Consider the following 13,051-nt stretch of genomic DNA (forward strand, 5'->3'; position numbering starts at 1 on the left):
GACAGGAGCCACAGTTCCTGGGAGTACGGCAGCCACAAGTGGATGGAGTAGCTGCTTCAGAGCTATGCTGTGGGGAAGAGGCAGAGGCCTGGATTTCGGACACTGGATGCCCTTTTGGGTTAGAGCCTCCACTTCTGCCTCCTAAGCGCGGGGAGGAGGAACACGCAGCCCCCTCACTTTCGGTCGGGTGAGCCAAGGATGGCTGCACTCTCCCAGCACCTCAGGATCCTGCTCTGGAAGAACTGGCTGAGTGTCAAGAGGCAGCTGGTGAGTGTGGGAGCAGAAGAGTGCAGGAGGGAGAGCCTGGAAACGCTGGGAGCTGAGGAGCGAGGGGAGCACTGCAGAAAGGAAGGTTGTGCTGTTAGAATGGGAGGGTGGTGGCAGAAGCAGAAGGAAGGAAGGGAGTGGCACAGAAGTGAAGGTGAAGCTCACGCAGGAGGGCTCAGGAGTCCAGACTGGGTACCATAGATGCCTCTCTTGTTCCCTCGGGACAATGTCTGTGCAAACAAAACCATGCACAGACTCGTGGGCAGACCTGAGTTAGGGCTGCAGTTCTGTACCTGCTGCCGTGTGAGCAGACCCCGTGGCTGGTGTACAGCCTCTGAGGAGCCCCTGGGATTAGGGGGTGATTGGGCTGCCCTTACACAGAGCCTTTTGGAAAGGACGGATAACAAAATACGTAGCTCCAAGAGATGCAGGTAGGACAGATTTCCAGTGCGTCCACTGCGCTGCAAATCAAACACCCCAATGATCTTTCTGTCTGAAAGATAAACCATTGCCAGCAATGTCCAGAGAGTGATCTGAGCTGCAGCAGCATCAGGGAGCACATGTTCCTTTGGGAGGCATTGCATGGCCAGGGAGGGCAGTTTTGTCCCAGTCCGGTTTAGGTACAAATACAATAAGCGTGGTATTTTCAGCAGAAGCCTGGGCAGTTCAGGGAGCTGCACCACAACCTGTGCTCCAGTGACCCAAACGTGGTGGGGTTTAAACTTGCCTTGGTGGAATGGAAACCTTGGCAGGCACAGGAAGTGCTGAGCAAAGAGTAATGCCCATGGAGGGTGTGATGTGAGGGGGAAGTGAAAGGCCTTGGATGACCGTGTGCTTCTGCAAGGTCTGCTCCAGCTTACCCTGCCCTATCTCTTTGTTGTGGAGCCTGATTCAGGGAGGTGCTGAGTGCCTCTGACTCCTGTGGATATGCTGTGTGCCCTACAGCGTTCTTCACTGCTGCAAAATACACTTTTCCTGAGATGCAGAAGAATCCCAATAAATTACCTCTAATTTCTCAAGGGAAATTGCAACAGCCTCGTTAAAAGCAGAAGGCTTGGGTCCCTTTTAGCTCTTGTGTACCCAGAGTAAATGCCACCTAAGCCCTACCTGGGCCTCTGACCACAGTCTGACTTGCTGTAATTCTGCTCTCCTGTGGAGTTGAAATATCAACTCTGTAGAACTGAAATGTCAATTGAAATAAAAATCTGACCACTGCTGACTATTTTATGGCAGGCATGCCTTGCAACCCTCCTTAATTTCCCTCTCTTGCTCCAAATTAGGAAGCTTGCTCAGACTGGGGAGGGTGTGAGGAGGTAAACTCAGATTCTTTTGGGGAGCGAAGTTGGGCCTGAGTGCCAAAGGGACCTGGAGATATTAGTGCCTCTTGCGTGTTGCACTTCATTATTTAAACGGAGGCAGGAAGGGGAGAGAAAATGTGCACTCACCCAGAGGTCCTAAGTAAGATCTGAGAGATTAAATCAACTTTTATCCGTGAACTAATCCAGCAACTCAGGGATTAGGCAACCTACATCACAGTTCTTACTGTCCCAAGAGCCACATTGAGGTTGGTTGTGGCTCCATTCAGGTCAACACGTTCCACCTGCAAGCAGTTTGGCCAGGATGGTTGTCTTGTTTTTGTTCACTAGAAATGCCTGGGACAGTGGGGAATCCTATGATGTTGCAACTGATGTGCCCAGCTACTATTAAATCCAATTAAGTCACAGGGCAGAGGTACTGAGAGAAGACACATCTGGAAAGTGGGGAGTATAAGCACCATTGTGGCTCAAAATGGGGAGGGACAACGATTTTCCTGTGTAGGAACAATCAGTGTTCATTTATTATCCCAGGAATGTGACAGATGTCCGGCCCTTCCTTTAGGCAGCTTCTGACTAATATCAGTTTCTGTGCTGTTACCCCATAATTTTACTTTAGCCTGTGTGGTGCTAAACAAGGAGGACACATTAATAATACCATTTGCATGAGAATTAATCACAGTTAAACTGCGTGTTTGGGGACTGATTATAGGGAAAGCATCTGATATAAAAAAAAAAATTAACTAAAATATGTCAGTGTCGGTGATGGATCTTGTTACAAGTTGGCAGTGTGTACATAAAAAGCAGGAAGGGTACTGTCTGTCTGAGCTAAAATGCTGAAATGATAGGAGCACCCTCTGAAGGGGTGTGTGGGGAGGTGCCTTGGGGTTTGATGTCTGTCACTCGCCTATTTTGGGGCATGAATTTGCTCCAACTTTCAAGCCTGAGTCACCCCGTCGGGGACGATGGGGACAGAGGTGCTGTAGAACAACCATCTTTAAGCTGAATTGCTCTCCAGGATTTGTTTGTCTGTTTGGCTTTACGTTCCAGTAAGTGTTACAGGAAATGAAAACATGGTTATGGGCTTGGAATTACTTCGGAAAAAAAAACAAACAGCTTTGGGTAATACGTGCCGACCTGAAAAAAACCAGCAACACAACGATGAAAAACGGGATTATTTTGAAGAAAGACATCTTTGCAGTCCCAAAAATTGGCATGAAGATAGAACAGCAATTTTGTAGCACAGAGTAGTTTCAGCTTAACTACTGATGGATGGAAAACTCTTAATCTAGTAAGCATGGGAGCCAGCTCGCCAGCTAGTGCAAAAGCAGGGGATTATTTGAATAATTACGATTTCCTAGCTCACGAAACTCCAAGGTTTGTCTTTTAAGATTTTGAGCATCCTCCCCAGATTGGTTTACTATACTAGATGATTAGTTCTAGTATTTTCTGAATTCTTGTCCACTGAAAGGGGCAACCCTCATGTCAGAGGCAAGAGTTCTATACGTGTTCATGTGTTTTTCAGCACACTAGGGCAATATTACATGATTTCTCTTCCACCTTAAGTTATATATTAGGAAGAAACTCTTCCCTGTGAGGATGCTGAGGCCCTGGCACAGGGTGCCCAGAGAAGCTGGGGCTGCCCCTGGATCCCTGGAAGTGTCCAAGGCCAGGCTGGACAGGGCTTGGAACAACCTGGGATAGTGGAAGATGTTCCTGCCCATGGCAGGGGGTGGAACTGGATGGGCTTTAAGCAAAACCATTCTGGGAATCATCTCAGCCCACCTGTATGGACTGCTGCAGTCTGGAGATGGAAAGGTGCCAGGGATTTGGGCTGCTGGGGTCAGAAGCTCTTATAAGGGTTTTTTTCTTGATGATGGGTGCTCAGATGCTCTTTCTGTAGGTGGGCTGCACAACTCCATAAACCCCTTCCTTTACTGTGCTTGAGCTCCACATCTTGTGAATGACCACTGTGAAAACCCTTCCTTCCAGCTCTACCCTGAGGATCCACTGGTTGTGAAAAACAGCTAAATTTTTGGGGGGAAAACCCTGTAGGCTTGTCCAACACTTCAGTTTTGGGGTATAGTTCAATCAAAGTCCTATTTACCCATAATATCCCTGAAAGTGAAACCGAGCTTTCACACTGCAGCTGCTTTATCTTTTGTTTGGTGCTTCCCAGTGTGCCTTTACTGGGATACAGCCATGTCTCAGAGCTGGGTAAACCCTGTCCCCCATAATTATCAACCAAACTGAAACCTTGTGCTGCTTTCAGCCTTGCTGCTCTCTCTTAAAGTCTCCGGTAGTTTTTCTTCCTGGATAGATAACGCTTGGATTTTAATTGTATGCATGCCAAGACAGGTGTGATTTACAATGCACCCTATAACTCACTTAGGGCACTGCTTGTGCATTCCAGACAGGCTCTGGGTAACGTCCATGCGACAAACGTAACCGATATATTTTCATTGCTGTTTTGTAGGTATGGTCGTTTGTTTTAATTTCCTGGCCTGTGGTTGTTTTCATAATCTTGGCCATTATCCGTCTCAAATTCCCTCCGGAACCACAGCAAAACTGTAAGTAACTGGTTTGTTTTTATGTCTGTGGGGTTTAGTTCTCATTTCAGTGACTGATGTGTTCATTGGATGTGTTTTGTTACTTTTACAAATTTGGCTCCGTGTAGTTTCCAGCGGAGAATTTCCTGGGATGCATCATGCCGTAAATAAAATGTGTGTGCTCCTCTGGGGTTGTTTTTGCTCATGTTTTTGGTTTTTTTGGTTTTTTTTTTTTTCAAATTAGCTTTATAATTAGAAAACCTTAAAGAACTGTCTCATCAAGATTTGTTCGGATACTGCTGTGTAGACAGCAATATGAATTCCCAGGATAAACTGGGGGAGGAGAGGGCAGCTGGGGGAGAGCTTACTCAGTAAAAGGAGTGAGGGCAGAGCCTGCAAGTGTGATCAGGGAGGTGAGGTGGCAAACACGGGATTGGTCAGCGGGAAAGGTTTTACCTCGTGCATGCCACAGGCAAGGTGTGCACATTAAAGTGTCTCGCTGCTAAGGCTCAGCTGAAGAGCCACGACTTGCTTGGCTCCTGGGACCTGATGGTGCTTGTGAGCCCCTTGAATTAAAATAGCAGCTCCTTGGGTGGTTGTTGGGGGTCAAATGGGTGAGAGTTTGCACAAGCTGCTTCTCGCTTGCAAGCCTTGCTCCTTGGGTTAGGAAGTGTCCCTCTTCCATTAGGAAGTGCATCCCAAGAGCAGGGATGCACTTGGGTCTGCTCTGAAGCACTTCTGCTGATCAGTGAGCCCTCACCACCTTCAGCAGCTCGTCCCAGCCCTGGGCACATTTGTTCATGAAGTTATAGAGTAAAGCAGAGCAAGGAGTTCAGCCAGTTGGGAGCTTTTTTATCTTTCACGGTGTTAGTTTTGAATGGAATCAAATGACAGAGCCATGGAATGGTTTGGCTTGGAAGGGACCATAAAGGTTTTCTACACCTGGTTGATAGCAGAGATGGATGAGCCACATGGGGCTGTCATGGGCCTGGTAGGAGCCAAGCCCTGGCGTGGGCAGGGCTGGGGGTTTGTTTTTGGGGCAGGGAGACTGATGCAGGAGCTGAGGAGGCAGAGCCTGGCAGCAGAGGAGACAAGCAGCTGGCTCCCAATGTTTGTAGCTATCCCATGTGTGAGATGTGGTTGGGAGGGATCTGCCTCTGAACACTGGGAATGTTGGCCCTGGTGGGTGCCAGGTGTGATTGTCTGGCTAGAAGCCCCTCGTTCCTCTGTGAGGTGTGAGAAAGGACCACACTGTGATAAGTGTCAGACATGCCATTAGGACTGTCCTTGTGGCAGAGAGTTTACAGCCCAATCCCAGTGAAGCATTGTGTGCCTCCTTCTCTAGGCAGGGATGGAGAGAGCCAGAGAAAGTTCTTCCTGAAAGTATCACAGGGGTTCTTTCATGGGAAAGGACATTCTTGATGTGTTGGGATAATTTTTTAACCCCAAGCCCACCTGCTGTCAGCAAAAGACCTCTTTAGGCACGTTATATATTCCAAGTTTTCCCGAATTCCCTTGAACTAGTTGGATCAACCAAGACAGAACACATTGTACTTTGTGAAAACCCTGGATTTTGCCAAGTGTGGAAATGGCAGGCCTCCCACGCTGCCCCATCAGTTGTACTTCCTGTCCCCAATAAGTCAGATAAGCTGGATGGCAAGAGAGCCATCTGGATGGGGAAATATTTATTCTTTTATTTGACACGGTTATTAGTTTGAACCTGTTTACTTGGAGCGTTTTTGCTCCGGATAATCACATCTCTGCCTTAATGAATTAACAGGAATAATCTTATGAGCTGCTAATTAACTGGGATAATCTTATGAATCTTAGCACCATCAGTTGTCCTTTGCAGGAAAGGGGAAGGTTGGGCAGTATCTTTGGATGAGTTCCCTTTCCTTCTGTAGATTAATTTTATTTTAGTACATGTTTCAGTAAGCATGTGAGTAGGCATCTGTCTCTCTTAGAAGCGGATGATAGGAACTCTCTATTGCAAGAGAGGTTTTTTTCCTGGAAAATAATGGTTTTGGTGTGTTCTTGTGATCCAGATGTTCAGAGACCATCTAAGAATCCTGAGGGAATAATAGAGAAGGATGCTAACCAGATCATCAAACAGCCAGTTTCTGCTGCTATTATAGTTAAATAAGAACAGTTGCTTGACAATTACTCTTTTGACAACTGGAAAAAAAATGTATCAAACTTTTTTTGCTTGAAAAGCAAAAGAGAAATCACTTGGGAACTTTTCTTTTTGATAGAAAAACAGGCAGGGGTGGACACATCTAGGAAAACTGTTACAGGAGGGGATTTTATTCATTTTATTCATAAAATTCACCTTATGCTGAGTCCCAGTGCCTGCCTTAAGACAGAATCGTTAAGTAGTGACAAGAAGCTGTTTCCAGTTCTGCTGTCAAGAGATTATTGCAGGGAGACAGAAGTCAGGAAGCCCAGAATCAATGGCACAGAGATGGAATAAGCTTCTCAGATGTCGAGGTTTGGGGCCTTAGAGATAACCCCACAGAAAATCCCACTCTCTAAGCTTATCTCATGTATTCCGGGCCACAGAAATATCATGAAATCTATTATTTAGTTGTTTGGGTTTTTTTTCAATTAAAACAGCTCAAATTCGAGACAGTAATTTCTTCTGGAGGACACCTGATACACATTGAATAGATGGAGGATTATGTAGAGAAATTACCTGGCAAATATCAGTCAAGGGTGAACAAATGACAAGGGTTTCCTGCAGGAGCAAGTTGCTTGTGCTGAATTATATTGTGTAGCACTTAATGCAAAGGGAGCTTGTGCCAGACTGAGCTTCAGAGGGAAATGACATGCCAAATAAATGTCACCACTCAAGAGATGCTCATAGGAGAACTAAGCACCGAGGAAAACAAGGAGCTGAAGTCTGAAAAATAATTTTCTTCACAACTAAAGCATCTTGTATCTAGGAGGTAAAAAAACCCCCACAATCTCTCTTCTTTATTCAGGGATTCTGTTTGATGATGTGTTTCCAGGTCAGCAGAGATTGCTGTCAGGAGAAATGAAAAAGAGATTTCACTGTCTGCATACCCAGTTTCTGTGATGATCCCAGAGCCTTACACACCAAATCCCCATCCAGCTTACTATTCACACTGCAGTTGTGACTTTTGACCTTTTTATTTCAGCCTTTGTCTTTGCTAGGAGGCACTGGGATGTGTAAGTGTGGAATAGGAAACTCTGGACTGGAAGCCTGCAGGTGAAAGCCACTGGCTTTGATGGTATCATCCCGACTTTTGTGCCTGTATCACCTGTTTTCTAGAGCAGGGACACAAGTCCCTTTCCATCCTCCAGGTTTTAGCAAGGTATGGGAATTGTGCGCGAGATACAATCTGTCCCCCAGGGCTCAGCCCACTCAGTCTGCATAGGAGCCCAATTACTCTCCTTGCTTTAACGAGCCCTGTCACACCCTGTCACACCCTCCCCGCCCGATTTCTTCCTTTCCTGCTGGCCTCCTCTCCCCTGCTGTCAGTTCCACCTCAGTATTCCCGGGAGGAGCTCTCCTGGGTGTGGTTACCCCAGCACTGGCTCCGAACCCTGCTCAGCTGGGCTGCGGGGAGGACGTGGGACAAACCTGGCTCCTGTTAGACCCTGGGTCCTCTCCTGCGGCACTCCCGGGGACAGCTGGGCTGTGAAACCCGCGCCTCATTCACAGACAGCTCTTCCTCATGGAAAGCAGTTGTGCTCTTGGGTCTGGGCTTAAATCCGCCAAATTCGGCCAGGGAATTACTTGGCGGAACTTTTCCCGCTGAAACACTTTCTACCCTTCACCTCTGCCCAGAATTTCCACCCAGGTTTCCCCAGCGTTGTGAAGATTCCTGCAAGGGTGCGTTGCATTCACTCAGAGATGTTAGCCAGAGAGAGACTCAGCAGCAGAGTCCTCCACGAGGCTGCTCTTTGCAGCCAATATTCTGGGGAAATATCATCAGAATTGGTCACTAGGCTGGTGGTCGGTACCAGCGCAGCTGTTTGGGTCTAGCTGAGAGCCAGAGGCGTGTGGTACAACACTGTGTAGGAGCAGATACTCTGCTCTTGTCTCCAGTGCTCCTGGGAGAAGCTCTCTCTGAGCTGCATCCCATTCGGTCTTACTGTGATGGGTAGCTGGGATTTGAACAGCTCCAGTACTGACTGCAGAACTCAGCACGAGCTCCTGAGCACGGATCTCCAGTGCCTTAGAAGGTATCTCACCTGGAGGTGAGAAAACTCTGAAAATACGCTGTACTTTACAGGAATTTGCCTCTTAGTTGGAGGCACCTGTACTCATCTCTTTTTCCCAGTAATGTGGAAAAAATTAATAGGTTCCCATGCTAATTACAGGGAGTTGGGATGATGGCTCAGCTGCACAGGCCACTCCATTCATTTGGATAAGTCATGGGTATTTATGCAAGTCATAATCCACCCCCAGGGTTGAGCCTATTCTGCACACAGACAAGCACATATCAGACTTCAAGCTCTCCTTCACCACTCGCCTGTGGTGGAGAAGTCCCACTCCTTGTGTTCCTTTACACTGCTTCGTTTTCCCCCCCTTTCTTGTCTGTCAGTTTCCCCCCCTTTTCTACGCACCGGATTTTTGTCTGTGCCTGTCTGCAGCGATCAGCAAAACGCCTCATCGGGTTTCTGGCTTTGGTATGAATGTTTTGTTTTATTCTGTTCTGCTAGGGAGCAGACTGCCATATAACCCTCTGTTTCATTAAACCAGAGCTGGAGGGGGCATGGGTCATATTAATTAACCCCACAGTTGCTGGAATATACATATACATTGATTTATACACATATTGCATGTAGAAGCAGTGCCCAGCCATACAGTGCCTTAGCCTGGAGACCAATTGTTTAAAGAGAACACTGAGATGTTTGTAATGCCTCCCTTGTCATAAATCTCCACCTCCCTTTCTTTCCACAGACTCTTCCTCTTTCTGGGGTGTGACTGAAGGATGTTCAGAGTTGGAGCCAGGAACTCCCGACTTACCACTGTGATTTTTCCTTTCCCATTAAAGCAGGCTCTTGGGGCGATCACTTAATTCTACTTGACTTCCTGAAGCATCTCACTCCGGGTGCTGGGATCTAAAAGGGCAGAAGTGTTGTTCCAGAGGTGCTGAGCAGCTTGGCTTAGATCAAAATTAGTAGTTGTGGATGCCTGTGTTTCTGGAAAGGAGGTCACTTTTGTTTAAAGAATCTAAACCTGGGCTCTGGAGGCACTCAGCAGTGAAAGATGTTGGTTGGGTAAACAGAGTTTTTGTGCAGGCGTTTTTGCAAGAGTCTAGATAGGATTTAAGTCTAAAAGGATTTAAGCTTTTGGGGTCCAGTTTCTTGCTGGGAACTGCCCTGACTCTCTTCTTAGGTCCTGTTTGGGTTGTCCCCTGCTGCTCATACAGGCAAGATCAACCTGGCTGCGTGACAAGACCAGGTCAGCCTTGTCTGCATTAAATATTGCTTTTAAAAAGCCCTGTAGGAAAAGGGCTTGTGTGCAGTTACTGCTTTCTCCTGGTGTGTTCGTGCTTCAGGCAGTGGAACATCCCTTCCCAGCACTGTCAACCTCCTCAGCTCTGCCCCACGGTGCAGACAGCAACTCTGTCATTTCCCCACCTTGCCCTGAGTTTGCAATGCAGGGTTCCAGGTTCCTCCTCCTCTCCTTTGTCCCTGTCTTTGGTTTGGAGGTTCTTTCTCCTCCCTTTGCACCTGCTGCTCTTCGGCTCCTTTGTGATTTTTATGCTCTCTGCTCTTGATGTTCTCCCTGATCGGGCCATGAACCCGATGCGATCACATCCAAGTGCTGATTTTTAATTTATTAAATAAGGAGGTGGAAGTGGAAGGTCTGTGGGCAAGCAAAACCAGCTTACCCAGTTTAATAAGCGTGGAAGTAGATGCTGTCTGCTCTGGGCTGGTCTTATGGCAGAGCCTGAAGTGCTTGAGGGGAGAATTGGGCAATTAAATGAAATGTTTCTTCCATGGAGGCCACAGAGGGAGGGAGGAGTCTGGCTCTGGGTTGTCTGCTGCTTTGATTGCAGTGTCCTCGGCAGACAGCTGAGGACATGATGAGAAAACAAGGATCCTGTTGCTGTAAAGATAAAAAAATGCGAGGTTTTGAATCTCAGCCAGCCGCAGTGGGTGTCTGGGGGGCTTGAATGGATTTATCTGGGGTCCTGCTGAGCTTTCATTTCAAAATCAGGAGATGCAAAAGGAGGCTGTAGTGAGGTGGGGATCAGTCTGTTCTGCAATGTCTCAAGTGAAAAGATGAGAGGAAACGGCCTTTAAATTATGCCAGGGAAGGGTCAAATTAGATATTAGGAAAAAAAAATTGCACTAAATGTCACAGCAATAGAAGTGCCAGGGCAATTAAATATTCTCTTTTAATAGGTAAGGCATAAGCCAGCTGGGTATTCATGTGTAAAAAGTACCCTGCTTAAAAATTAATCTCATCCCATAGATTTGATGGTTTGGTTTAGTTTTTGGAGAGAGATTCAAAGTCCTGGCATTAGCATAAAGCTTTGTACAAAAAAAAAAAAAATGGGCAGCTTAAGTTGTTACTGATAAATAGATGTGAACAAAGCTGGAAATGGGCAGTTGCATGTGGTTAAGGGGAGCAGGATCTTTGTCATGTCATGGATCAGGCGCTTTTGTCTTTTTGGCCGTTGAAAAAAGGAGAGGACTAAAGTTTAATGTGTGACACCGAGAAAGACTAGAAGGGAAGACAGAAGGTTGAGCGTACACAAAGCCAGCCAAACATTTGGCATAGAAAGTTGGGAGGAGGTCACCAGAGCAGGAAATATTCTCCCCAGAAGTTTTTGTGACTCTTGAGATAAATATGGACCACAGCTGATCAACAGTTTGGGGTCTTTTGCTGCTCTGGGTTAGACTCCCACTGCTCAGGGATGATTTCAAGAGAGCGTGTGGGAACACAGAGCACAGAGCGTTCCCTCCACTACCAAAATCCTGGCAGGTTTAAGGTTTCTTCAGTCAGAAGCTGAAGGGGTTTAATCCAAGTGATCATATTTAGTAGCCGCTGACAAATGTGTTCTTGTGAATTTGTCTAATTCTTTTGAAATCAATGTCTGCTATATCCCATGGCAGCAAGTTCTACAACACTTTGATGTTTGTTGCAGAAAGGTATTTTTGGTCCTGTTTGCTGAATGTCCTGGTCTCACTGTGTCTGTCCGTGTGTTGTGAGGGGTGATCATTTTTTCACCTTTTAATCACTCATTCCCAACTTTAGTTATTTCTTTATCAAACCACTTTTTGGCCACCTTTTCCCTCGCTGAAAAATCCCAGTTAGGATGTTGCCTCATATGATTTGGCAAGGACTGAATGCATTTTCAATTAAACACAATACTTCCTAATGAGCCCATTTGCTCATTAGTGCCTCCAATTCACCAGTGGCAGAGTTGAGGTTTGTATGGATTTTTTTTTTTATGAACTGTGGGAGGAATTTGGAAGGACTTAGAGCATAGGAAGTGTCAGAGTGTGTGAATTCTGAAGGCAAGAGAATTTTTTCATGCCCGAGGAGTGGTTGTGATGCGACACTAAACTTGGGGTGGGTAGGAGCCAGAAAAACTCAGCTGGGGGCTGATGTGTTCATGGTGCTGTGCCTCTGATCTGCTGAATTCCTGGCTGGATCAGCAAATGGCTGGACTCAGCTATAATGCAAATGCCACAAGCCTCAGTGCAGTGGAAGCGGCAGAATCAATGTGGCAACGTGAAACATGGTCCATTTAGGTTTAACCATTTGGATCAATTTCAATTGATCTTATAGACCGTAGTGGAATAGTCATTTTCATCCCTCTTGTATGACATTTAGAACCACCCTGACATTTCTCATTGTTATTATACCAAGCACCTTTACCTGAAGAAAACAAAATGTTTCAGCTCGTGCTGAAGGGAAGTGTGCTGAAGTTTACAACATTCAGAAAAATAGGAGAATTTTTTTTTTTTTTTTTTTAAATTCTGAATGAGAGCAACATGGGGAACAGCCAGAGTTTCCAGTGGCGTGTGTGCATTAATTGGTATCTTATGTTTATTGTTACTGCTCTGCGTGCCTTGTTTCTTTCCAGCTCTTGGAGATGTGGCTGGCATGCTTAGATGCTACCGAACAGGGAGAACCAGCCCATGCAGCATGAGCCCTTGGCCTTGGCCTCTCCTGCCCTTTGGGATGCCTCTTCCCTTCAGTTTTGGGTCCCTTCTCTCAGTGAGGATAGGAAATCGAAACTCTCTGTGGGAAGATGCAGTAAAAGCCTCTGTGCTTGGGGTTCTGCTGCTGGCAGAGCCCAAGTCAGTCTTCGCTAACAGGATCTGGGCTTGGATTTTGGTTGCAGAGGTATCATTTTGGGCAGAAGTATGAGAGGGTGATCTCTCAGCTCAGACATGTGGCAGCAGTGGGTGCAGTGATCCCTCCCCCTTGACTCAGGCACTGGTAGTGGGACCCTTCAAGGGAAATTGTAGTTTTAGCAAATTAAGAGGCTTAAAGATAAAGGCAGCAGGGAGATTGAAAAAAAAAAAATAATGTGTCATGTGTTGTGGATCTGCTCTAGTGTGTGATGTGAGATCACAAAGTTGGGGCTTGGATATGGCACTGCTGTAGGTTTGAGTGGGAGGAGGAGCTGCCTGTGGAAGACTAAGGGATTCCCAACAGTGGAAATACTGCAAAAGTCTCTAGTGGGGGGTGTTACACTCCAGATCGGGAAACTGTCGCCGTGGAAAGACTGTCCTTTAAAATTCACAGAGCACGTACATCTCTCCTTCTGTCCATTTCCTAGCTGGTGCTCATGTTGTGCACTGATGTCTGTGGCGTGCTGGATAAACCTCAGCCAAGGCAGGGGCAGGCCATTACAGAGGTCTCCTGAAGCAGCTTCCTCCCTGGCCATCCATGCAGTGGTCACAGAGCCAGCAGGGAATTCATCT

The 13,051-nt window shown here is 46.6% G+C and overlaps 1 protein-coding gene across 1 annotated transcript in view; it reads left to right on the forward strand.

Moving 5' to 3' along the window:
• Nucleotides 1-198: 198 nt before the first annotated feature.
• ABCA12 (ATP binding cassette subfamily A member 12) overlaps nt 199-13,051 on the forward strand; it is an 80,867-nt gene continuing 68,014 nt past the window's right edge. The window contains exons 1-2 of the mRNA XM_066189434.1: nt 199-267; nt 4,057-4,150. Coding sequence (XP_066045531.1) covers nt 199-267; nt 4,057-4,150 — 163 coding nt within the window. The remainder of the gene's footprint in view (nt 268-4,056; nt 4,151-13,051) is intronic.

Source organism: Chamaea fasciata, unplaced genomic scaffold (assembly GCF_029207755.1).
Source record: "Chamaea fasciata isolate MVZ Bird 193981 ecotype frontalis unplaced genomic scaffold, bChaFas1.0.hap1 SCAF_8, whole genome shotgun sequence".
Lineage (NCBI taxonomy): Eukaryota > Metazoa > Chordata > Aves > Passeriformes > Sylviidae > Chamaea > Chamaea fasciata.